At 43.0% G+C, this 23,080-nt stretch overlaps 1 protein-coding gene and 1 long non-coding RNA gene across 2 annotated transcripts in view; one reads left to right on the top strand and one right to left on the bottom strand.

Annotated features, from left to right (window-relative positions):
- On the bottom strand, positions 1 to 11,477 carry LOC110078582 (L-fucose dehydrogenase). The gene is made up of 9 exons (XM_072976702.2): positions 11,267 to 11,477; positions 10,668 to 10,712; positions 9,370 to 9,470; positions 8,909 to 8,975; positions 8,401 to 8,492; positions 2,091 to 2,195; positions 1,205 to 1,272; positions 893 to 989; positions 1 to 291 (listed from the first exon to the last, which is right to left on the bottom strand). Exons 1-9 carry the CDS (start codon positions 11,475 to 11,477, stop codon positions 127 to 129), a joined length of 951 nt encoding a protein of 316 aa, XP_072832803.2. The 3' UTR covers positions 1 to 126.
- The window catches only part of LOC110078583 (uncharacterized), a 301,586-nt gene that overhangs the window by 61,040 nt on the left and 217,466 nt on the right, over positions 1 to 23,080 (top strand). The gene's annotated exons all lie outside the window — the stretch shown is intronic.

Genomic DNA, 23,080 nt, shown 5'->3' with positions numbered 1-23,080 from the left:
GATTTTTAAAATTTTTATTCTTAATGGATGAACGTTAAGACAGCCAGCCATTGGAACAGCACCCTGCAAAGACAGGAATTACTGTTTTCTCCCTTGTCCTTGCAAGGACAGACGTATTATGATCCACTAGCCTTTAACACCTCCAGTGGCATCTTGGTGGCTCTTCGGTGCCATGCCAAGCTCAGCTCCTCCAGTGATCCAAAGGTCAGCCCCGGTACAAAAGGTGGCCTCACAAGCCAGGAACAAGACAGCCTGTGCAATCTCTTCTGGGGTCCCCATCCGTCCCAGAGGCTACGAATGCAATGAAAAAGGGAGAGAAAGAATGGAGGACTCAATCTGCATCACACACACCACTTTGATGTACTCAATTTCTCCCAAGAGCCCTAGTTTTTAATTAAAAGAAGAAAGGGCCAATCTTCAAACAGAGGTAGCCGCTGAAGGAGAATAAGTGGGGCCTCCAGGTATTTTGGAATACAATCCCCAGAATCTACTATCACTGACCAGGATGACTGAGGCTTCTGGGAGTGGAAGACAAAATATCTTTAGAACCAAAGCCTATCTACATTTTAATTAAAGTTTAATTTCAAGAGCAGGTTTCTAACCCTTAAACTTCTGAGATCCCAGAACCTAGGAGGACAGGCTAGTAAATGTTTCCAAGAGTTAGGGAGGCTTCAAGTGCGTTACACAAAATACTTTCATTTTCTCCATGAGTAAACATGAGAGTATATGTAAAAATGGCTGGTATACACAAATCAGATTAGATGTACAGCCTATATAGAGATTATAGAATCTAATAGACTTTTGATGCAGATCATGGCAGGGTTTACGGGGGTGGTGTAAATGCCGACCTTCTTATCCAACAGTGCCATATCCATTGTGTCAAAACACTTACCTGCTCATTAATGCCTTGCTGGATCGTTGCCTCTGGATCAGCTGTCCCATTTGCCAAACTCTGCCACATAGGAGTCCAGATATTACCAGCTGAGATACTGTAATACAAATTATTGGGATTTTTAATAGAAGGGGGGCATCAGGAAAGAGCAAGCAGATCTATTTGCCCGTGGCAAAAGTTTTTCAAAATGAATGAGTTTTGTTGAGTTTTTTATTTTATTGTATTCTGGAGTCCTAAAATGTCAGCTGACCCCAGAGATGTAGTCTATGAGGAAGGTACTACACATAGTATTAGTAGCATCAGCAACATTACCAGTTGACTCGAACTCCGCATTTGCTCTCATCGAGGGCCATCGCTTTTGTCATGGCAGTTACACCACCCTGCAAGGTATAGGAAGTGTGGGTGAGGGAAACTAAAAGGCCATTTACATAACAACACTTGGCTCCCCTTTTGCTTTGGGGATATACTGACACCAGTATTCCTGGGGACCATAGTCTAAAAAGATGACTCTTCCTACCTGTATTATGTGGTACCGAAAATCACTGGGACAGTCATCTCACAGAAAACAACACTTCCATTTCCCTTCTAATCAGTAGCACAGAAGCAGAGCTCAATTTTACTTTTTTTTAAAAAATGACCACCCTATCAACACAGTCATTGTTTTTTCAGCCTTTCCCCCCTATTTTGGCAACCTTTGCCATTGGACTCCCTTGACTAGGAGAATGGTGAGGTATAAATAAAATGAATGAATGAATGAATGAATGAATGAATTAGATATAAGGACCTAGACAGCAACCACCCAACTAACGTCACTCACAAGACGTTATCTCAACCTTCAAGTGTGTCACAAATAATTTTTAAAATCGCTAATAGATGGAGGTGTCTCTACCGTATGTCATTTGGCAATTAATTGACTGATATGGGCTGTAGAACTTAAAACACACAAAAGCATTATGTATGGAAAAGAAGTATTTATAAGACTTTTAAGACTGACCAGGGGGCTAAAGGCTTATTTCTTTGGTCCTTAAGTGTAACTCAGTATACAAAAATCACCTAATGAACTTTCATGGTATTAAAAAACATTATTAGTTGTTATTAAAGGAACAGGAGCAGAAGGTTCTAAAAATTTTGGCACCTGCAGTTTTAAAATAAGAGAATAGAAAGACCCCTGATACTTCATTTCAGTGCCCTTGATTACCTTGGATGTGACGTATGCGACAGCATTCCTATATCCAATATGAGCAATAAGGCTGGAGATGTTGACGATGTTCCCTTTCGTCTTCCGGAGATGAGGCAGTGCATACTGTTAGCAGAGAGTTGAGGAGGAAAGGTGATCTAGCGATACTGCGCCAGTGTATTGAGAACCTGTGACCTAGAGACACTACACCAATGTAGGAAGCTAACCTGTATCTCACTGGACTGCTGTCCCATTTAGCCAGTCAATGGGGCCGGTCCTACCCTTAGGCAGGCAGTTGCAGCTGTCTCCAGTAAGTGCTTTAGTGGTGTCACAAAAGGAGAACAGAGTGTTAGTTCTTAAAATGGGACAGCTACATTTCTGTTGCTTTTACTGTGTTTTTATTATTTATCTACTAGCTTTTAATATTATACTTATTTAATTCTTTTGAAATATTATAATTATTTATTGATCTCAGCTTCCAATACTGTTTATTTTTTAACACTTTCAGCCACTTTGTGTGGCTTACAGAGAAAGGCACGGTACAAATATTTGAAACAAACACATGAATAAAAGCAGTTATTTACTTGTTTATTCCTATATTCCTCTTATAAGGGAAGGGATATAAGGCAGGTGCTTCTGGGAATTGCTTCTGACACAATTGGGCCCACTACTCTACACCTTGGTGAGTCGAGGCACCATTTGCTACTTTGCCTCAATCAGCAAAATATCTTTGCTCAATATTTCTTCTCTAAAATGGCAGTGTTTCAGCAAGGCCTTTTCGAATCCTTGCTCCTTATTAATCCTAGATAAATAAAGTCAACAAATCAATCCTGGGATTAAGTTTTTCCTCATATTTAGCTGAAATCTGGCTCCCTGTAACCTGAGCCCATTATTATGAGTCCTGCTGTCTGGAATAACTTTGAACAGATCCTGCCCCTCCTCTGTATGACAATCTTTAAAGTATTTAACCAGTCAATTTGGCCAGTCCTTGCCACTGGAGGGGTTTCAGAAAAAGAGAGCAGAGTGTTCATTATTAAAATGGGACAGTTGCATTCCCATTGATTTTACTGTGTTTTTAGTACTGTTTTTATCTACTAGCTTTTAATATTATATTTTTAAAATTATTTTAAAATATTTATAATGATTTCTTGTTCTCAAATTTCAATACTGTTTCTATTTTAACACTGTAAAACACCTTGCATTCTTTTAAGGAGAAATGTAGGGTGCAAATATTTGAAACAAACAAATAAACAAAATCAGTTATTTACTTATTTATTACTATATTCCTTGATGGAAAAGGCTTCAGGAGGAAACCTCGAGGCAAAATCTGGAGCCGGAGTCCTGGAGGCCGTTCATGACTGTGTACAGTCATGCTCTGGCAACTCCTGCGACGCGCTGGAACCAGCTGTACAGTGGTACAACTTAAGGAATTAATCTGTATTGGAATGGTGGCTGCAAGTCGAAAAGTCTGTAAGTCGAATCTCCATTGACCTACAATGCACTGAAAACCGATTAATCCTATAACCAGTGGTTTTTATTCTATTTTTATTCCATTTTGGTTTTTTTCTGGTCTGTAAGTCGATTCTCTGGCTGCAAGTCTGTCAGAGTATAGAAATTTTATAAGCCTTAACCTGTATATGTGTTTCATTAACGAGCTGCCATTGTGCACAGATGTGAGAGTGCTGAATCACTCTGGACATGATGTAATGACTTGAAACCAGGAGAAGACCAGGTGCAAAGCATGAAGTCATCTGTTTTCTGATTGGACAAAATATGCCATGTATATGTATATAAGTGGACTGTGTGTTTGCTTCTTTCTCTTCCTCCACTATCACTTGCTGCCACGCATGCTGCCAGATTGTATAAAGAGTTCCTGCTGTGCTGTTAAGATACCTGCCTGTATATAACTGTAAATACGTGTAAATACAACTGTCTTGCAACACAAGAAGAACTGGTAAAGTGTCTTCAATAACTCTGCGTATTTTACTGTTGCCAAAACCCTAACAAAGTCGAATCTAAATTTTGCAGCCAGAGAAGTCTGTAACTCGAAAAGTCTGTAAGTCGAGCCGTCTGTAAGTCGAGGGTCCACTGTATTGGCTCTTACCTTTCCATTGGACTATTTCAGTGACTTGGAGAGGGGGGATTTGCTGCTTGGCTAACAGTTTGTCCTCCATATTATTTTATCTACGCCTCGTGCTCTGGAGAGGACACTCCAGCTTCACATATGGTGTTGAATTAACATGGGAAGTAGCAGTTACCGGTTATAAGTCTTTGCTCAATTAGCGTAGAGTATAATATACAGTGGCGCCCCTCATAGTGACGATAATCTGTGCAGCCAAAATCGTCGCTATACGGATTTGTCGCTATGCGAAATAAAAAAGCCCATAGGAATCCATTAAAACCCGTTTAATGCGTTCCTATGGGCAAAAAACTGACCTTAAAGTGAAAATCCTCCATACGGCCGCCATTTTCGCTGCCTGGTAAGCGAGGAATGGGCGCAAAAACACAGCGGGTGGCCATTTTTTTTAGCCAGTGGCCATTTTGGAACCGCCGATCAGCTGTTCGAAAACCATCGCTATGCGAAAATCGGTAAGCGAAACAGCTTACCGATCATCGCAAAGTGATTTTTTTCCATCTAAATCATCGCAATGTGATCGCTTTTGCAATCGCAAAAACTTAATCGCTATGCGGATTTGTCATTAAACGGGGCGCCCATTAAGCGAGGCACCACTGTATACCTGTCCACAACTGCAAGGTATCTGGTATAATCCTGCAGTGGTGAGGGGGTCCCTTTTGTCCTTTGCTGACCGTAACATTTGTTGTATTTTTGTGGTGGGTCTGAATACTGTTTGTAGGTTGTGTTTTTTCAAACGTTTCCCCAAGTGGTCCGTGACCCTTTTGATGTATGGCAGAAATACTTTATTTGTGGGTGGCTGTTTTTCTTCTTCAGTTTAGTGTTGTTTTCTTGGTTTGATAGCTCTTTTGATTTCATTCTTAGAATAGCCATTCGCCAATTCAGATGGTTGAGTTCGGTGCTGAGAAACTGAGCTTCACAGTTCCGATTTGCACGGTCTAACTGTGTTTTGATTATGCCTCTTTTCTGTTGTGGGTGATGGTTGGAGTTTTTGTGTAGGTACCGGTCTCTGTGGGTGGGTTTTCTTTAGACCTTGTGTCCCAATAGAAGGTCAGTTCTGCGTATGACATCTAAGAATGGGACTTGGTCCTCTATTTCTTTTTCCATAGTGAATTGAATATTTGGGTGGATGCTGTTTAGATGGTTTAGACTGCAAGATATCTGGAGTATACCGGATACCTTGTAGTTGTGGACAGGTATATATATTGGAATTACAAAACGCATTCACAGCAGAATCAAAGAACATGAGAGACACTGCAGACTAAAACAACCGGAAAAATCAGCAGTAGCTGAACATGCTCTAAAACAAGCTGGACATGAAATTCTATTTCAGACTATTGTAGTACTGGACAACACCAGCAATGCTTATATTAGACTGCACAGGCAAGCCATTGAAATCTATAAACATCAACAGAACTTAAAAAAGAAAAGAAAAGGAGAAGGCCTAAAACTAAACACAGCCTGGCTCAGAATACTGAAAAATACAACCTGCAAAAAGTCAATGAACTCTACCCAGCCACAAGGACCAGGGATCATTGCACATAAAAGACCAGCTAGTGACACTCATCAATCACAGTGACAGATAATCTCTCCCCACTTATCACAAAAAAACACACTGATCACCTTATCTCCTGAAAAGGACAAAACGTGTTCCCACAGCTATAAATACTCAACTGTCCAACAAACAGCAACAGAGCATGGTCAGAGTTCCACTACAGTCCTCTGAAGATGCCAGCCACAGAGACTGGCGAAACATCAGGAAGAACTGTCAGAATATAGAAATTTTGTAGGCCTGAACATGTATAAGTGTATCATTAACGAGCTGCCATTGTGCACAGATGTGAGAATGCTGAATCACTCTGGAGATGATGCAGTGTCTTGAAACCAGAAGAAGACCAGGTGCAAAGGATGAAGTCATCTGTCTTCTGATTGGACAAAATATGCCATGTACATGTATATAAGTGGACTGTGTCTTTGTGTCTTTCTCTTCCACCACTTGCTGCCATGCATGCTGTCCGTTTGTATAAAGAGTTCCTGCCATGCTGTTGAGATGCCTGCCTGTAAATATCTATAAATACTTGTAAATACAACCGTCTTGCAACAAAGAAGAACTTGTAAGTGTCTTCAATAACTCTGCATATTTCTACTGTCGCCAAATTCGTGACAAGAACAACCTTCAGAACACGGCCAAAGAGCCCGAAAAACCCAAAACAACAATCCCCAACACACTCTCTCTCTAGATGTCGAGCTGGATAAATGCATTGGCAAAGCAGCTACCATGTTCTCTAGACTCACAAGGAGAGTATGGCTTAATAAGAAGCTGACGGCATATACAGTCATGCCCCGCTGGACGATTACCCCACTCTACAACGAATCTGCATTATGTCCACGTTTTTGCAATTGCAAAATGGTGTTTTAAATGGGGGAATTTCGCTTCACGTTGATCGGTTGGTTCCCTGTTTCGGGAACCGATTTTTTGCTTTACGGTGATCAGCAAACAGCTGATCGTCGGGTTTTAAAATGGCTGCTGGCTTTCAAAATGGCCCCCCGCTGTTTTCTAGGACGGATTCCTCGCTATACAGGAAATGGAGGATCTTCGCTGGATGAGCAGGTATTCAGCCCATTGGAACACATTGAATGGGTTTTCAATGCATTTCAGTGGGATTTTTTTGTTTCGTTTGACAATGTTTTCGCTCTACAGCAATTTTGCTGGAACGAATTAACATCGTCAAGCGAGGCACCACTGTACCAAGATCCAGGTCTATAGAGCCTGTGTCCTGAGCACACTCCTGTACTGTGATGAGTCCTGGACCCTTTGTGCACGGCAGGAGAGGAAGTTGAACACGTTCCATATGCATTGTCTCCAATGCATTTTTGGCATCACCTGGCAGGACAAAGTTCCAAATACAGTGATACCTCGCAAGACGAATGCCTCACGCAATGAAAAACTCGTAAGACTAAGAAAAAACAGGGCTCTTTTTGAATCAAAAAGAGCGGGTGAGATAAAGAGGCTGGAGTTGCGGTTGCCATTTGGGCTGCTGAGGCCTTGCCAACTCGGTTTTGACTTTTGAAGACTTCATATGTGGAACAAATTCTTTTAGATATTGGACACCCAACTCATTTGAGGAAGATCTCTTGGACTTCTTCTCTAAATTTGAATTCAAAGGGACACTTGACCTTTACAAGCAACTTTTATATTTGTGCTATTGCCAAGGTCAGGGGTGGGGGAGAATTGTAGCTCTTTAATCTCGTTAGAAATTGCTTATCTTGTTTGTTATGTAAGTGTGAATGAGAAAAAACTGTGAAATTGTGTTTACAACTTTCCTCAATAGATTTCTAAAGAAGCAAATAACCCCATAAAATTAAAGGTATTACCTAAAAACTACACTTCACATCCATTAATGCAACATTTGCCTTTTCTGCAACTATATCACATTCTTGGATCACATTCAGCTCTGTAAATATTCTAGCATCCTTCTTGCCCGTAGTATTGCCGAGCCAAATATCTCCCGTTTTAAAACTGTATGTTAGGTTTCTTCTTCCTAGGAGTTGAACGTTGCACTTAATCCTGTTAAATTTCACTCTATTGTTGTCAACTCGGTCCTAGAGCCTCTCAAGGACTTCCAGAATTTTGTTTCTCTCTTCCCGGGTATCAGCTCTTGCACCCAATTTCAGTTCTCTTGTAAATCTGATACGCATTCTGTGCACCTCCACTAGTAAAAACGCTGAAGAGCACTGGGCCCAAGACATTTCTATACAGAGCATTTCTGTACTTAGGGCCTAATCAGCCTGAACAACCTTGAGGAACATGTTACACACACTTTCTTTTTGCCTTTCTCATTCACTACAAGCAATGCAATCTAAAAACACAACCTTAATTTTAGTTCAGCACGCACACACCCCTCAGCTCAATGCCTAGTTTGCCCATTCGTGAAATCAGGACTGCTCAACCTAATTCTACTAGCCCCAGCCTGATACCCTCCAGCTATGTTGGACAAAAACTCAACAGATATCTGTAGAGGGCGCCAGCTTGAGGAAGGCTGTTGTAGAAGACAATCAGCTACATGGATCTACATTCTGACAGTCTATAAAGCAGCTTCTGATATCTGACAAGGGCTAGATTCAATGATCCATACATAGTGTCTCTTCCAGCTCTGCTATTTGAAGATGTCGATAATGAAGACTGGGATTACTGACCTTTGCTGCCAAGAAATAGCCAATAGCATTGATGTTCAAAACCGTACGGAAGCCTTCCCCAGTCACATCGTCTGTATTCTGGAAGCCGGGAACTATTGACAAGTGGAAATACAAAAGCAAGATTGTTTTTCCATGGAAGTTAGATGAAAAGTAGATGAGATTCTTACATACCTGTTAATAAATCTTGCTTTTTTCTTCATTCCCTTCTTAAACCTTTTCCATTAAACTCACGAGACAACACATACACACAACAGATCAACATATGTAAAGTGAATACAGAAAGCAATCAGCTCTGTGAGTCTTTTCTGCCAGTATAACTTGCCCATAATGCTGGTCAGGAGTTCTGGAAATTTTAGTCCCCAAAATATTAATTACTAACCTCTGATCTCAACGCTTTATTTCTTCCAGGGTTCCTAGGTCTGCCCTTCAAGGAGCCTCCCACATCCCACAACCCAGAAACAGGCACCCAGAATCTCCCCAGATCCAAATTGTTTTTGAAATGACTCACAAATTCCAGCATTGTTTACAAGACAATCGAGGCATCCATACAGGTTTATGGTCACAGAAACCAGATTCTGTGAGCGAGAGAGAGAGAAAACATATAAAGAGAGATTTCAGGCAGGGTGAGAGGATGCAATAGAAGAACAACGATTCCTGTAAATTTAGCGTGGCAAAAGGAAACAGCTTCCCTCTAAGCCAACAGCTTCTAAAAGTGTTGGAATACAATTCCCATTATCCCCAGGAAGGACAGATATGTGCCATGGACAGAGGTGACAGGGGTTGTAGCTCAGCACATCTGGAAGGACCTGGACAACTAGGAGAACCAGGCCATTCCAGATGTGGGATCTTTTATACCACTGCAATCCCCAGGGAACAACGGTGGATTTTAAGAATGGGGTCACCAAGCAAAAAGCTGATCTAAAGAAGTCTCCCCCACCCCGACCTGCTCTTCCCACATTTCCAGCCTACCTTAATATCATCTTCAATGGCAACATCGCAGACCACAAAACGAGCTTCTCCAGGGCACCCAGACTCTTCCAGTTCCCTCTGAAGGGCTTCCCCCCTTTCCCCTACAAAGGCATACAACAGAGCAGTTGCAAACAGAGTTAATGCAGAGTTCCAGAAATGGCAGAGATGGGTGTTAGTTGGGAGGGGGAGAGATGTTTTCTCTCCTTCTCCTTTCCCTTTATGGGTCTACCTCAACTTCCCTTCACATCTGATGGCCAGATGGCTTCCACTCTGTTGAACCAGGTAAACTCCTCATATCAAGACGGCAACATACAGATTTTATTACAGATAAAAATCAGCCATACTACAATTCCCATCAGCACCCCTAGGGTTGGGGTGATGGGATGGTTGTATAAAGCATCTGGCGGTCACATGGTTAAATCAGCTAGTGTATCTGCAAATGGTGATGGAAACATAAAGATGAGAGTGACAGTTCTCAAAATTCCCATCTGAACACACAAGCCATGGTAGACTCAAGGACTGATCCAAACTATATTGGGTTGGGGAGAGAGTTCAAAAAGCTATTCGTTGCATAAAAATTAATTGATCGATTCAGTTCCATTCAACTTTACATCATTTCCCCTCCAGTTACTCTCATCTGGGGGGGAACGTTCCTAGCCAGGTAAATCCACTGAAATCCACAGCTAAACAGTTCCATCTAGGGTCAGGACTCTGAACTGATAAAAGATGGGAGCAAATGGAAAAGAAAAGATTTACATGCAAAGTAATCTAAAGGAGAATGCTGGGAATCAGAAGCCAATGCCACTTAAATTAGAGCACAAGAACTCCTTTTGAAATCAATGGGCAATGTGGAAACCCAGCTACTACTGCATGTTGGCAAAGTATTTCTCTGGTCATTTCAGAGGTGTACAGAAGACAGAAATTCAGCAGGTGAGGTTTTTTCATCACGGCACCTTTTTCCTAAGCTGAACCTGTCAGCTGAATGCCACTTTTAGAACTAAAATTACTCACTTATTCCTGCTTTCCTCTGTCTACACTAGGAAAGATAAACCAGTAAACGAGATGACCAGTTCCCACCATCACAACCAATAGTCCTGGATGGCAGAGACTGTAGTTCCTAAGATTTAAGGTGACACGTTTACCTTTCTAGACCTACACGTATCCTGCGCACTGTTCTTCAGGGTTTCCTTGCCTCCTGGATTTCAAAGTCTCAAATTATCTTCGGCCCAGGCAGCCTTATTTGGAATAAAAACAAAACGAGAAGGCGGGGGAAAGGGGAGAAAATGTTTCAGACTTACGTTCACATTCGGGTGCACAGAAGACCACTTTGGCTCCATGGTGAACTGGGAAAGGAAGTTGACGTTGGAAGGAGAAGGTGAATGCAAGACAGAGGCCAGACGTTCAGATCACATACTGGCATTACAGCAAGTAAGACATTCAGTCCGCCTCACCCAGACAGGTTTTACACCTGCCTCCCTCAACCAGGTGCCTCAGGTCTTGGCCAGCAATTTCTATATTGAGAGGGAATGATGGGGTGTGTAGTCTGGCAACATCTGGAATAGCACACATTCCCTCAAGAACAAGCACCACACTCTCCAGTAAGAGAGCCTCGGAGCACCTACAGAACACGTCTCCTCATCCTTTAACTCCGTCCAGATCTCCCCACCACAAACTACCTCTGGACTGGGGAAGAAAACTTCCACGACGGTGAGGAATTGCCTCTGAACACGTCCAGAACTCCTTTCTCCCTTCCCCTCCCCACCTCCAACTTCATCATTCTCTCTTCACCACAATGTATCTGGACTGGGGAACTTTTTTTAAGAGTTCGATGGAGCCCGGGCACCTGCTTGGCAGCAGCTCTGACCAACCCCCCCCCCCAAATCGTCCTCGCCCTCACCGAACAATCTCAGGATCGCTTCGCCAATGCCTCTGGTGCCGCCCGTCACGCAGACGACCTTGCCCGCGTAGCGCAGCCCCTCCGCCATTCCAGGTGATGTCTTGCACCGGTAGCGCAGCTGTCCAGCCATTCCACCTGTTCTCGCCGCTCCTCCCAATTGCCAACCGAGCTTTGGAGGCAGAAGCCGCAACATGTGGGTTTTTAAACCCATCGGCCACACCTCCTTTCGCGCCGCATGCTGGGGAATGCAGTCCTAGAGAGGGCCAGGATTTCACTTTTGAGTACTGGAAGTCCCTGGAAGACTTTGAGCCCTGAGGTGCCCCTTGTGCTGCTTCAGATTTCTCTGATGCGTATTTATTCCGACGCAACTCCCGCTGACTTGAAGAGGGGATTACTCTCGAGTAGTAAACGCTTCCTGAAGTTGTCCTGCCAGAATATTTGTCATGTTTCCTCAGCAAACGAGTAAAATCGAGGTCCGCACTTGAGTAATTCTGACTTGCTTCCCCTAGGTAAAAAACAAAAAGGCATAGCATTTCTTGGACTGGGTTGTATTTTGTTTCTTAGATACTGTATATAAAACGTTGTGTTTAGTGTGAATCACTCCATTAGATAGTGTTAACTTTAAAAAATGAACAGTGCTGGTGCTTTTGCTTTTCACATCAATTCAGAAAACAGTGATATGAAGAAAAGTATTTTATTTCTATAAAGTGCAGTTTTCTGCTTACTCAGAAGCAAGCCAATTACCTCCAATGGGAGTGACTATATTTCAAGACTATATTTAAAGACTGCAGTGTTGTGCATGTTTATCTCTCGAATGGGATCAAATAATTAAAATAAAACTCAAAAGTGAAGGCTGTAAATTGGATAAATAAGCTTTCCTTCCCTCCCCACCCACATTTATATTAAATGCTTATAGCAGAAAAACGGGTTGAATGTAATAACTCTGGAACGAATAATTGACACTTAACAATGCATAATTTTAGAGTTTTATTAAGTATGGAAATTGGCATCATGCATACAGAGAAAGATATAGCTAGTGTTAAAATGCGGGTGGCGGGTGGGTCCAGGGTCGCTCTATTCAGAGGGCAAAGTGGGCATGTGCCCAGGGCCCAATGTCTGTGGGGGGCCACAGGAAGAGGAGGATGGAGGGGCCAGAGTGAGGGTGAGGCCGGCCGGGGGTGGGGCAGTGGTGCAATGCATGGAGGTGATGCTCATGGACAGCAAGCCATGGGGGTGAATGGGAGGGGGGGCAGACGGTGTTCAGCTCCTTCTCACACCACACTTGCCCCGATGGCCTGCCATGGCCGCCACCAGACCTGGGGAAGAGCCACACACAGGGCCCTTCTGCAAGCGTGCCCCCTTCCTCCATCTCCTCTACACTCTTCTGGAGGCCAGGCTGCAGCTGGTGTGGACACCATCGGAGCAGCTCATCTTCCTGTGCTGAGTGGAAAGCACACCTGTGGGAGGTGCTGCTAGGCACTGCTGCCCAAGGAGGTCCACACGACCATCTTAGCACGCATGCCCCCAGCTACCCAGCAAAACTCATATCTCCAGACAGAGGTTGAGTGAGGAAAGGGATTGAGTAAGGGCAGCCGGGGTATGGAGGATACTCTACTTAGCCTCAGAGACACTCTTCCTGCCAGAACCCTCAGCTGGGTGGTGGCGGCTGTTCCTTCAAAGTGCCCGCAGTCCCCCCCACCTCGTCCTGCGCCTGAGCCCAGCGTCCTGCAACCCCACACGACAGGCAGCCTCCCTCCCTCCTTTCCATGTGGGGCCTGCTCTGGATTGCAGCCTCCCCATGTTCTGCACAACTTTTCCTCTTCTCTGGGCACATGCAGAGTGCCTCGAAGCTCAGCTTTAGCCTTTCCTTGCCTCATGTCTCCCTCATAAGCTAGACTTCCTTTTCATTCTTCTGTTGTTTGTTTATTTACCTCAGCATTGTTCACTTACTCACTGCTACCAAGATCACCTTGGTGAGTGAGTCTTATTTCTGTTATATAACATTATTCAGGTTGTGTGACCAACTTAGGTGGGCGGAAAGGCAGAGGGAGGGGGGCACTATTATATTTTTTGCCCAGGGCCCGCCAGAGCCTTGAATCCCCCCCCCCCCGCTGGTGAGGCCATTGGCCACTTGGGTGTAGGAGCAAGTATTCATACAAAGAATCCCCCCTGTGTTGAAAAGCTGTTAACCCTGGCAGTGCTGGTGGCTGACAGCACTGGGTTTCCTCAGTCAGTTTGCATGGCTGGAGGTCTCAGGACATATTTTTAAATCTTGTATTTGTCTTATTTTATTTTTTGGATTCCTCTGTTCTTGGGGAGCTGCCTGGTAAATTTTGCATCCAGATCTCTTTCAGAAATAAATGCAAGGGCTGAATATTTCTGCAGAAAGAAGAGTTGTGGCTAGAAAGTTAGAGCACCTTGGCAAATGATGGGCACTCCCAGAAACAGCTGCCTATGATGACTTCCATGAAGTAGCACTCAATGTAGCTGAGTTACCTTGTTTAGGTACCTGAATATGAGCAGAGAGTTATTTCTACAGAGGCCTCACCACATCCTTTGCTTGCCATTTGCCATTCATTCAGCCAAGTCTACATTTTATTGCCCTTAAAGTTAGTGCCTCTTTCCCCTTCCCTGGAGAAGTTACACCTTTGGACTAAAACACCCAGAATCCCCCACTAAGTATGGTCATGGATCATGGGGACTGGGAGAAACTGCAAGGTGTAGCGCAAAATAGTCACCTTTCCAAGCTCTGCTCCTTTTAATGGGCACGAAACTTCACCAGATATCCCCTGTGTTTCCCTGAGCACACCCGCCTATCTTCTGCCTGTCTACATCCTTCCTCCATGGTCCAAAGTCCCCACGCCTTTGAGAGGATGCAAAATCCCCCTTCACCCATTCCTAATAGCAGACCAGACCCCCTTTCCCTTGGTTTTCCCTTTTCCTGACACTGTGCAACTGCAGGCATTCCTGAATCACCTGATAGCAAAGCCCTTGAGCCAGGGCACTTTAGCTGTGGGTACGCACACTCAGCAAATGATATATTATGGGTTTATTTAAATTTAATTGCCTCAAATAAACAGCCCCATTGCTCCTGAAAGATGGCACATATATCCAGGGCGCCACCAAGGCCAAGAAAACATAAACATCTGCCAGAGTGGAATGCTAGAACAGCCATCCCTTAACATGCTGAGAAATCATTGCTATTAATCCTATGGGTAACACCTCTTCCACAGGCTGACTGTACAGCCCTGGGCAAATCCCTTGATCTCATTTCCCCCTAATTAGAAAAGAGGGACACTTTGTCCCCAGACAATCACTGGCTTCTATGAAAGGAGGTTGAACCTTGAATTCCCATTTCGCACAGACTCACATGGGAACTGGATACCCTGCATGTACTTAACAGCAACATATTTTTGAGTGCTGTTGAGTGTGCAGATGAAGTGTAAAGTAGTTTACATAGTAAAACAAGAGCCAGATAGGTTATATGTGGATATGCACAGATGGGGATGCCTGAACGTAAGAGAATGTGTTTCTGAGAGTACGTATTAGACTCCTTAAAATTTAAAAGCTTTAAAATGAGGTTACAAGATGTTGGATACTTTCTCAAAATGGAGTGTTAGTCAAAGTGATGTATGTGGAAACTACACTCTGAAGCTGCCGACCCGCTTAGCTATTCCTTCATCATGGACCTCTGGTTATTGGCAGGCTAGCAGATTTGCACCTGACCAGTATAACCATGCAGATAGACCTCAACAGATGGGAAACTCTGACATCTGATCGTTCAGCCTGGAGGCAGGCAGTACATCACGGCCTCTCCCAATTTGAAGAGACCCTTGTCCAGCAGGCTGAGGCAAAGAGGAAGTCACAAAGGAAGCAAAACCAGGGAGCTGGACAGGGGACAGATTGGATTTGTCTCCAGTGTGGAAGGGATTGTCACTCTCGAATTGGCCTCCTCAGCCACACTAGACGCTGTTCCAAGTCCTCCATACAGAGCACGATACCATAGTCTTTCGAGACTGAAGGATGCCTACTACTAGTATAACCATGTGAACTAAAAACTGGTTTTCACCAGTGTGACTTTGACAGGCACTCTCTCCTAGGTAGGTAACTGCTGGACATGATGTGTTCCCACCATCAGCTGGGATTTCCTGATTACCCACAAGGCTGTCCTCAGATGCCCGCATCTCACTGTCTCATTACACGGAGGCCAGTCAGCTACTCTAGAAAATTACAAGTTAACCTACAAAGCCCTAAATGGCTTTCAACTTCACTACCTGCAGAATACCTTTTCCCAATTGAAACTGTCCATCCTATGCATACCTTCCAGGTGGGACGGCTGAGGGAGCTGACCCTGAGGGAAGCCCACAAAGAAAAAACAAGAAACCAGGCCTTCTCAACAATCTCCCCTCAGCTATGGAACCAGTTACCATTTGTTATCCGCCTGGCCCCTTCATTAGGAATTTTAAAGAAACAATTTAATACTTGGTTACATTGGCAGGCATTTCAAGATATGCTTTGTTGATATTGTAATATTTTGTTTGTTTTGTTTAGCTTTGTCAATTTTTATTGTTGACCATCCAGAATAGTGTTGTGTGCTAATGGGGTGGTATAGAAATGAAATAAATAAATAAATAAACAATTCCTGAAGTTATATTATGTCTTGTTGTGTCTGTCCCCCTACTACAGTGGAACTGGTGAACTCTGATCTCCTATCCTGCTTGGAAATTGCCTGTCTGGGCTGGCTTGCACAATTTTTGTGTCCTGCTTGTAGTGGATACTGGAATGTGCATCCTGGTGATATTTGTACCTGTTTACATTGTTTTTTATCTGATGTGACATGAATAGCACTGTTCTGAAGTTTCTTCTTCGTGGCCTCTGTGAATGCACACAATTGGGTTTAGACTATGCCTGTGCAGGAGTTCTGGGAATATTCTAGAGTTTAAAACATGTGATTAATAGTACGTTGCCCATGGTGCGCATGCTCCGCCTGACCATAATACCTCATTTCCGTTTTGCTACCGCTGCGATCGGACTTCTTTGTACTAGAGCTGTTTTTCTTCCAATTACCTGGTATTGATTCTGGTCTGGCTTTTTGATTATCATCTGTATCTCTGGGAATTTTGATCTTGGTTTGCCTACGGATTATGATTTTTGGATTCCGATTTATACGTTGTCTCCTCGTCTTTGGACCTACGGACTGATTACCGATTCTCCCCTTTGGATTACGGACTTTCTCATGATTATTAGGTTTTTGACCTATGGATTGGTTACTGATTCTCCCCCTTTCGATTAAGGATTTGATTGTGATTATTGACTGTGATTATTCAGATACTGACTCTGGGCTAGAATATTGGACAGTTCTTAATGTTTTCCTTTAAGTCTTTCTTCCTTTCCCCTCTTCCCTCCTCTCCCTGGGCTCAACGAATTTTATGGCCTCCTCAAGCCCATTTAAGTGTGTACTTTGCATGCCAATAAGAACCCCTTCATGGGCAGCCACACCCACTGTTTGTTTTGTTTGGGGGAGAGCCACCAAACAATCACCCACATCGGTCTCTACCAAATAGGTAGAGAAGGTGGTAATGATATAGCAAGAGAAAAGAAGTATGTACTGAGAGAACTGTTGATCAATTGCTTATGTATAATGTGTATCTGAAGAACTTCTGTTATTATTCAATCTGCTTAACTCCAATAAATAAGTTCTGTTTGTGTTCACAAGACTAGTATTCTGACATTTGTCATTTATATTGTGGATTGAAGTAATTCACTGGTGGCAGCAAGAAGAAAATGCGACTGAGCCTTTGTGAGGGAAAAACAAGCAGGGGCTACAAGGGCAAATGCCACAATTGATGTCCAGCGGCGGGATATGAAATAATCCAGTAAAGCCAAAGTTTAAAAGTGAATTTTCTGGAGTCATTGGTATCTTTTAGTCAGAGGTCTGTGGTGAAGAAGTGGGTGATCTGCTAGAGCTTTTGTGGGAAACCTTAGTGACGGGGCTTCCGAACCCAGATCTGGGGGAACTAAAGATAGGGAACTGACTCTAAAGGGAAAATATTTTTTTTTGCCTCAGGATTTGAAAGACCCAGTGGGCTAGCTTGAAATCCAAGGCTCTGAGAGACGAGGGATCACTGGTGGATCAAAAGTGGAAGCCAGGGTCAGAGCAGATCTGAGGTGATAGGAAAATAAAAAGCAGAGGCTTGAAAATAGAATTTGTTTTGTGTCTGGAGGCAAGAACATTGTCTCAGACCAAGAAACATCATGGCTTGTGTGTGACGCCAGAGAAAGTGTAGCCATCTTTAGCTGCCGAGTGAGAGCTACATAGTACCCCAGAAAATACTGGGAAAAGAAAACAGCAGTAAAAGTGTTTTAAAAAGAGGCCTGACTAACTCGGCAATAGAAATCAGTTCCTTTTATTAAGAAAGTACATACTTATGCCACCCAAAAGAACAAAAAAGCCAGTAATGGAGGAAATTGATCCTCAGGAGGTTGAGGGGAATAGGAATGGGAATGGAGACCCTCAAATACCAGAGGAACCTGAGGAACCCTCAAGGGAAATTATTTAAAAGTTTCCTAGATCTGGAGAAATGGAAACTGGAACAGGAGTATACACTCAGAGAAAAAGCCATGGACTTAGAGATTAAGGAGAGAAAGAAGGCTGAGGCCAGACAAAAGGAAATAGATTTTGAAATGGAGATAGCGCCAGAGAAAAGGAGAGGACTGAAGTCAGACAAATGGAATTAAGACAAAGAGAAATGGCATTTGAGCAAGAAAATAGACAAAGGGAAATGAAATTCCAAATACAGATGAAAAAATTAGAATTAGCTTCTCAAAATAACAATAATAACAACTCTGGTGACGTTCTCTCTTTCCTTTGCTGCCACCAGTGGATTTCTCCTATCCACACTGTAAAAGACTTTAATCAGACACTTGCTGCCAACAGAACTTGTTTATTAAAAGATATTAGGTTGAATCTGAATCACAGATGTTCTTTAATCATTCTTTAGAATCAAAATCATTGAAACCTCGTATATTTTGTTACACACTCAATCACCATTTGCTTTATTTATTCACTTTACCTAGCTTATCTTTATTAACATCAGTTATCTCTATTTCTCTTTGCTCTTCAATCGCTCTCCTTCACACCTCGCACTCGTCTCTAACTGACTAACTGACTAACTGACTAACTGACTGAATGATCCTGCCCTTCCAATCCTCTCATGTGTTCATGCAAATGAGCTTCACCTATGAGTGACAGGAGTGATGTGGGCATTCATCACATACCTCCCCCCACCCCAGGAAAAGTTTGTTTCATGGGGAAAACCTTATGGTTTACCTTCATGAACAGTGCAGTAAGCAGTGAACAATTTATTTCAAACATTTTCACAATACTATTACAAGTTACTCTTTTACATAATATTTTTTCTTCTTATACAGGATCTATGCATATATGCTATTATTGATTACTATTTAGAGCGAATTAAATTTATTAATTTAAACATTTAACCCAGTCATTACAATTATAAATATTTGCATTAATTACAATTACATTAATACAGATCACATTATTGTTACACTTATCACTACTTACCATTAATTCAACACATACATTTTAATTACATCTCAAACGTATGCATGAACAGAACAGTTTATATACCACTACATTTTGCATTTTTCTTCTCCATCTGTCAGTCCTCTGGTCTCTGAGATAACGCGTCAGCCACTACATTCTGGGTTCCCTTCACATTCCGAATCTCAAAATCAAAGCCCTGCAAAAGTAGGGCCTATCTCATGAGTTTCTCATTATTGGCCTGGATAGTTCTCAGCCACAGAAGTGGGGAAGGATCGGTGCAAAGTACAAAATGCCATCCTATATGTAATGGCCTGTTTCTGCAATGCCCAAACGATGGCTAGGCACTCCCACTCAATCATGGACAAATGCCTCTTGCCCGCCTTCAATTTCTTGCTGAGGAAGGTTACAGGATGATAGTTTCTGTCGTCATCTGCCTGGCTCAGCACAGCTCCCAAGCCGATGTTGGACACATCTGTGAAGACTGTGAACTCTCTCTGGAAGTCTGGGGCTCTCAGGACAGGACCGGTAGTCAACGCCGTTTTCAACTTGCTAAAGGCCTCCTCGCAGTCATCTGTCCATTGGATCTTCTCAGCCTTTCTTTTGTGAGTTAAATCAGATAAAGGGGCGGCTATCTCGCTGAAATTGGGTACAAAGCAATGATAATAGCCGGCGAGAGATTTTTTATTCCCTTGGACGTTGGCCTGGGCCAATTATTGATAGCCTCTATTTTAGATACAAGGGGTTTGATTATACCTCCCCTTACTACATGGCCTAAGTATTTTAATTCAGAACTACCCAGTTGGCTTTTACTAGCTCTGACTGTCACCCCAGCTTCATTTAGTCTTTGTAATACTGTCTCTAGGTGGATTTTGTGTCCTCCCCAAGTCTCTGTTTTATGGACTACACCCTTGGCTACACCAGGCTTATTAGAAAAGACGTGCTTGTGTTTTTGAATAAAGCTCTGGCTTCTTGTTGTTGCTCGGGTGCTAGAGTAAGGCTAATTTTGACTTCCTCAGGGTTATACTGGAGTACACCCCTTCCATCCCAATACCATAATTCAGGTTTTTCCTTGGGCGTTTCTTTGATGGTATACCAAACATAATTTTCCTTCCTATAATATGGTTTAATTATGTCTTCCTGCAAAACCTTTCTGCCTTCTTCTCCCCACTCCTGAATTACATAATTCACATTACTCATTTTAGAGACCACTCTAAATGGGCCTGCCCAAGCTAATTGGAGTTTATTTCCTATAATAGGTTTCAACATTAGCACTTTGTCTCCAGAATTAAATGCTTTTTCCCTGGCCCTCTTGTCGTACCAGTGTTTTTGCTTTCCTTGATGGCTCTTTATGTTTTCTGCTGCTAACTCAAGAGACTGCTGCAAGGAGTTCATCAGTGCATCTGTATATTGGACCACTGACTCAGGATCCTCCTATGTTCCTCCCAGTTCTGCCAGAGTAGATCTAGGGGTCCCCGGGCTTTCCTTCCAAATAATAGTTCAAGAGGACTAAATCCTGTACTTTCCTGGGGTACACATCTATAAGCATACAATAATGGTTGCAATTTATGGTCCCAGTCATTTGGATTTTCAGCAGTATGTGCTCGAATCATTTATGTTAGGGTCCTATTAAATTTCTCAACCAGTCCATTTGTCTGGGAATGGTAAGGGGATGGTGTGATGTGAGTGATGCCACAGACTTGCCACCTTTTCATTAATTTGGATGTAAATGAGGTCCCCAAATCGGTAACTATTTTGGAAGCGAAGCCTATGTGACACATATAATATAACAGTGCATCTGCCACTGTCTCTGTTTCCATATTCCGCAAAGGAACAGCTTCTGGGTATCTTGTGGCATAATCAGTTATGGATAAAATGAATCTATTTCCCCACCTGGTAACTTTAGGTAGGAGTCCCACTATGTCTAGGCCTATTCGCTGAAATGGAGTTGGGATGACTGGTAGTGGGCACACCTTAGCCTTGGTCTTGTGAGTCCCACTATGTCTAGGCCTATTCGCTGAAATGGAGTTGGGATGACTGGTAGTGAGCACACCTTACCCTTGGTCTTGTCATTCCCAGTACCCTGCCTTTGACATGTGTCACAGCTTTGACAATATAACTTGACCTTCTTCCCCATCCCAGGCCAGTAAAAGTTTTGAGCAATCCTTTGTTTGGTACGCGAGATTCCTAAATGAGCAGCAAATGCATCTTTATGTCTCTTTTCTAAAATTCTTTCTCTGTATTTGAAGGGTACTACCAGTTGTCTGAGAATGCTCTCCCCTCCCCTCATAGGATTCACTAGAACCTCTCTGTAGAATAGGTCTCCCTTCACACAGTATATTTCAGGGTTTTCAGGGGTCAGGGGCCCTTCCTTAGCTTGTCGAAAGCATTCATTTAAGGTAGGGTCTTCTTTTTGTTCTTTTATGAAAGACAGATTACTAGGATTCTTCATAGTGACTAGATCAGCTGTTTCATTCCCTTCTATTATTTCAAAATTCCCAATGTTTTCTTCAGTGTCTTCAATTGGCCTTCCCTGGGAACAAGTTGTTACAAAAATACTCTGTACATGCTCTGATAAATCCAGGCCTATTAAACATCAGGCAGGAATTTGCTCAGATATGGCCACTGTCTTATTTTTCTTTATTTATTTTATTTATATCCCGCCTATCTGGTCAATTACGACCACTCTAGGCGGCTAACAACATAAAATACACAGATAAAAATATTAAAAGGATTTTTACATGATAAACAAATTCAAGAAGATGGAAGATGAACAATAGGGAAGAAAAGGAAAGGAAAGCATCAGGAATTAGCTGAAGGGAAGGCCTGCCGAAACATCCACGTTTTAAATTGATTTTTAAAGATACCCAGCGAAGGGGCCGCGTGAATCTCTGGAGGTAGATTGTTCAAAGGTGAGGAGCCACCACTGAGAAGGCCCGGTTTCTTGTTTTTTCCTTCCAGGCCTCCCTCGGCATCAGGCTCCTCAGCCTCACCTCCTGACTCGCATGAGTGACACGGGTAGGTAGTCCAATCTCCTGTCCACCCTTTATATTTTATGGGAATTTTTGCCAATGGCAACTCCACTCTTTCAGCTCCAATCCCTTTAATAGAAATTGTCTCATGTTCCAGCATATTTTTCTTAGAGATTGTGAAGGAGTCGTCGTCAGTGTGCTGTCCTCAACGATTCAGACCACTGAGGCGGATCATGGCTGTGTAGAGGGGATCTTAGTGGAGATAGAGAAAGATGAGGGAGAAGAGAGAAAAGCGTTGGAGGTTTGTTTGGCGGAAGATAAAGGGGAGGAGTTAAATTTGATCGTATGGGAGGAGAATATAAAAGAAGGAGAGAAGGCGCGAAATTTCAGTGTTGCAATGGGCGAGAGAGTGAAACAGACGAAAGATATAGCTGTACAGGCAGGAGGCGAAGAGGAGTCAGATGAGTTCCTGAAACTGATGTGGGAGTTCCCAAACCTGAAGACCAGCGGGGATTTGCTCCTAGACCCTCCTGCAGCTAAGATGAGCAAAGAGGGACTAGAACCACTAGAATGGACAGTAGTGGTCTACCCACACAACCAGCCAGGCAGGAGCAAGTAGCGCCGCACGAACACATCGATGGGAAGGCGAACACTCGGACAGTGTGTGTTCAAAGTCCCTTTCGGGCACTCCAACTTCCACACTCCCCAGCTTTTTAGTATTTTAAAAAAAGCCTCAATTGAATTTATTTTTATTTTTTAACATGGCTGTTTCTTCATTGGTTCACTAAGAGACATTTATTGGCAGCTATTGTAATAAAATTGTATTGATTGCAGGTTTAATCCGGAACAATTCAAATGAAACATTCAATACGTCCTCCTCTGTCCTCTTTTTTGTCTTTCTATGTCCTCCTTTTGGTACCCATGTATCTGGCAACCCTACTCTCACCACAGACGATGCTGTTACTTCATTTTGTAGTAAAACAACTTCTTTTTCCACCCACCCCCCAAATGTTTCTGTGACTCAAGGCCATCCTCTGGCATGGCCTCTTCCTTCAGAGGCTTTGAGTGCCTTTCCCTATATCCATAAACAAATGTTCCTTCCAACCGGCAAAGGAGTAGAACTAACATCTGTCCATTTCCAGCCACCAACGATACTAGGCCTTTGGGTCTCTGTTAACCTCTGTTACTGGTGTGGGTCGAAGACCCTGACCCTAGTGGGCTCCCAACCTTTTTTTTTCCATGGGTTGGGTCACATTCTGGGTCTGAATGGACTCGTCC

This window comes from Pogona vitticeps, chromosome 6 (assembly GCF_051106095.1).
Source record: "Pogona vitticeps strain Pit_001003342236 chromosome 6, PviZW2.1, whole genome shotgun sequence".
Classification (NCBI taxonomy): Eukaryota; Metazoa; Chordata; class Lepidosauria; order Squamata; family Agamidae; genus Pogona; species Pogona vitticeps.
This window is presented reverse-complemented; position numbering and strand designations above follow the sequence as displayed.

Excerpts from the sequence above, each read along its gene's own strand:
- LOC110078582 (XM_072976702.2), bottom strand. The coding sequence starts at position 11,477 with ATGGGTTTAAAAACCCACATGTTGCGGCTTCTGCCTCCAAAGCTCGGT. Across the intron at positions 990-1,204 it reads TGCGGAGTTCGAGTCAACTG|TATCTCAGCTGGTAATATCT; the intron begins GTAATGTTGCTG and ends TTTGTATTACAG. Across the intron at positions 292-892 it reads AGCAAGGCATTAATGAGCAG|CCTCTGGGACGGATGGGGAC; the intron begins GTAAGTGTTTTG and ends TTGCATTCGTAG.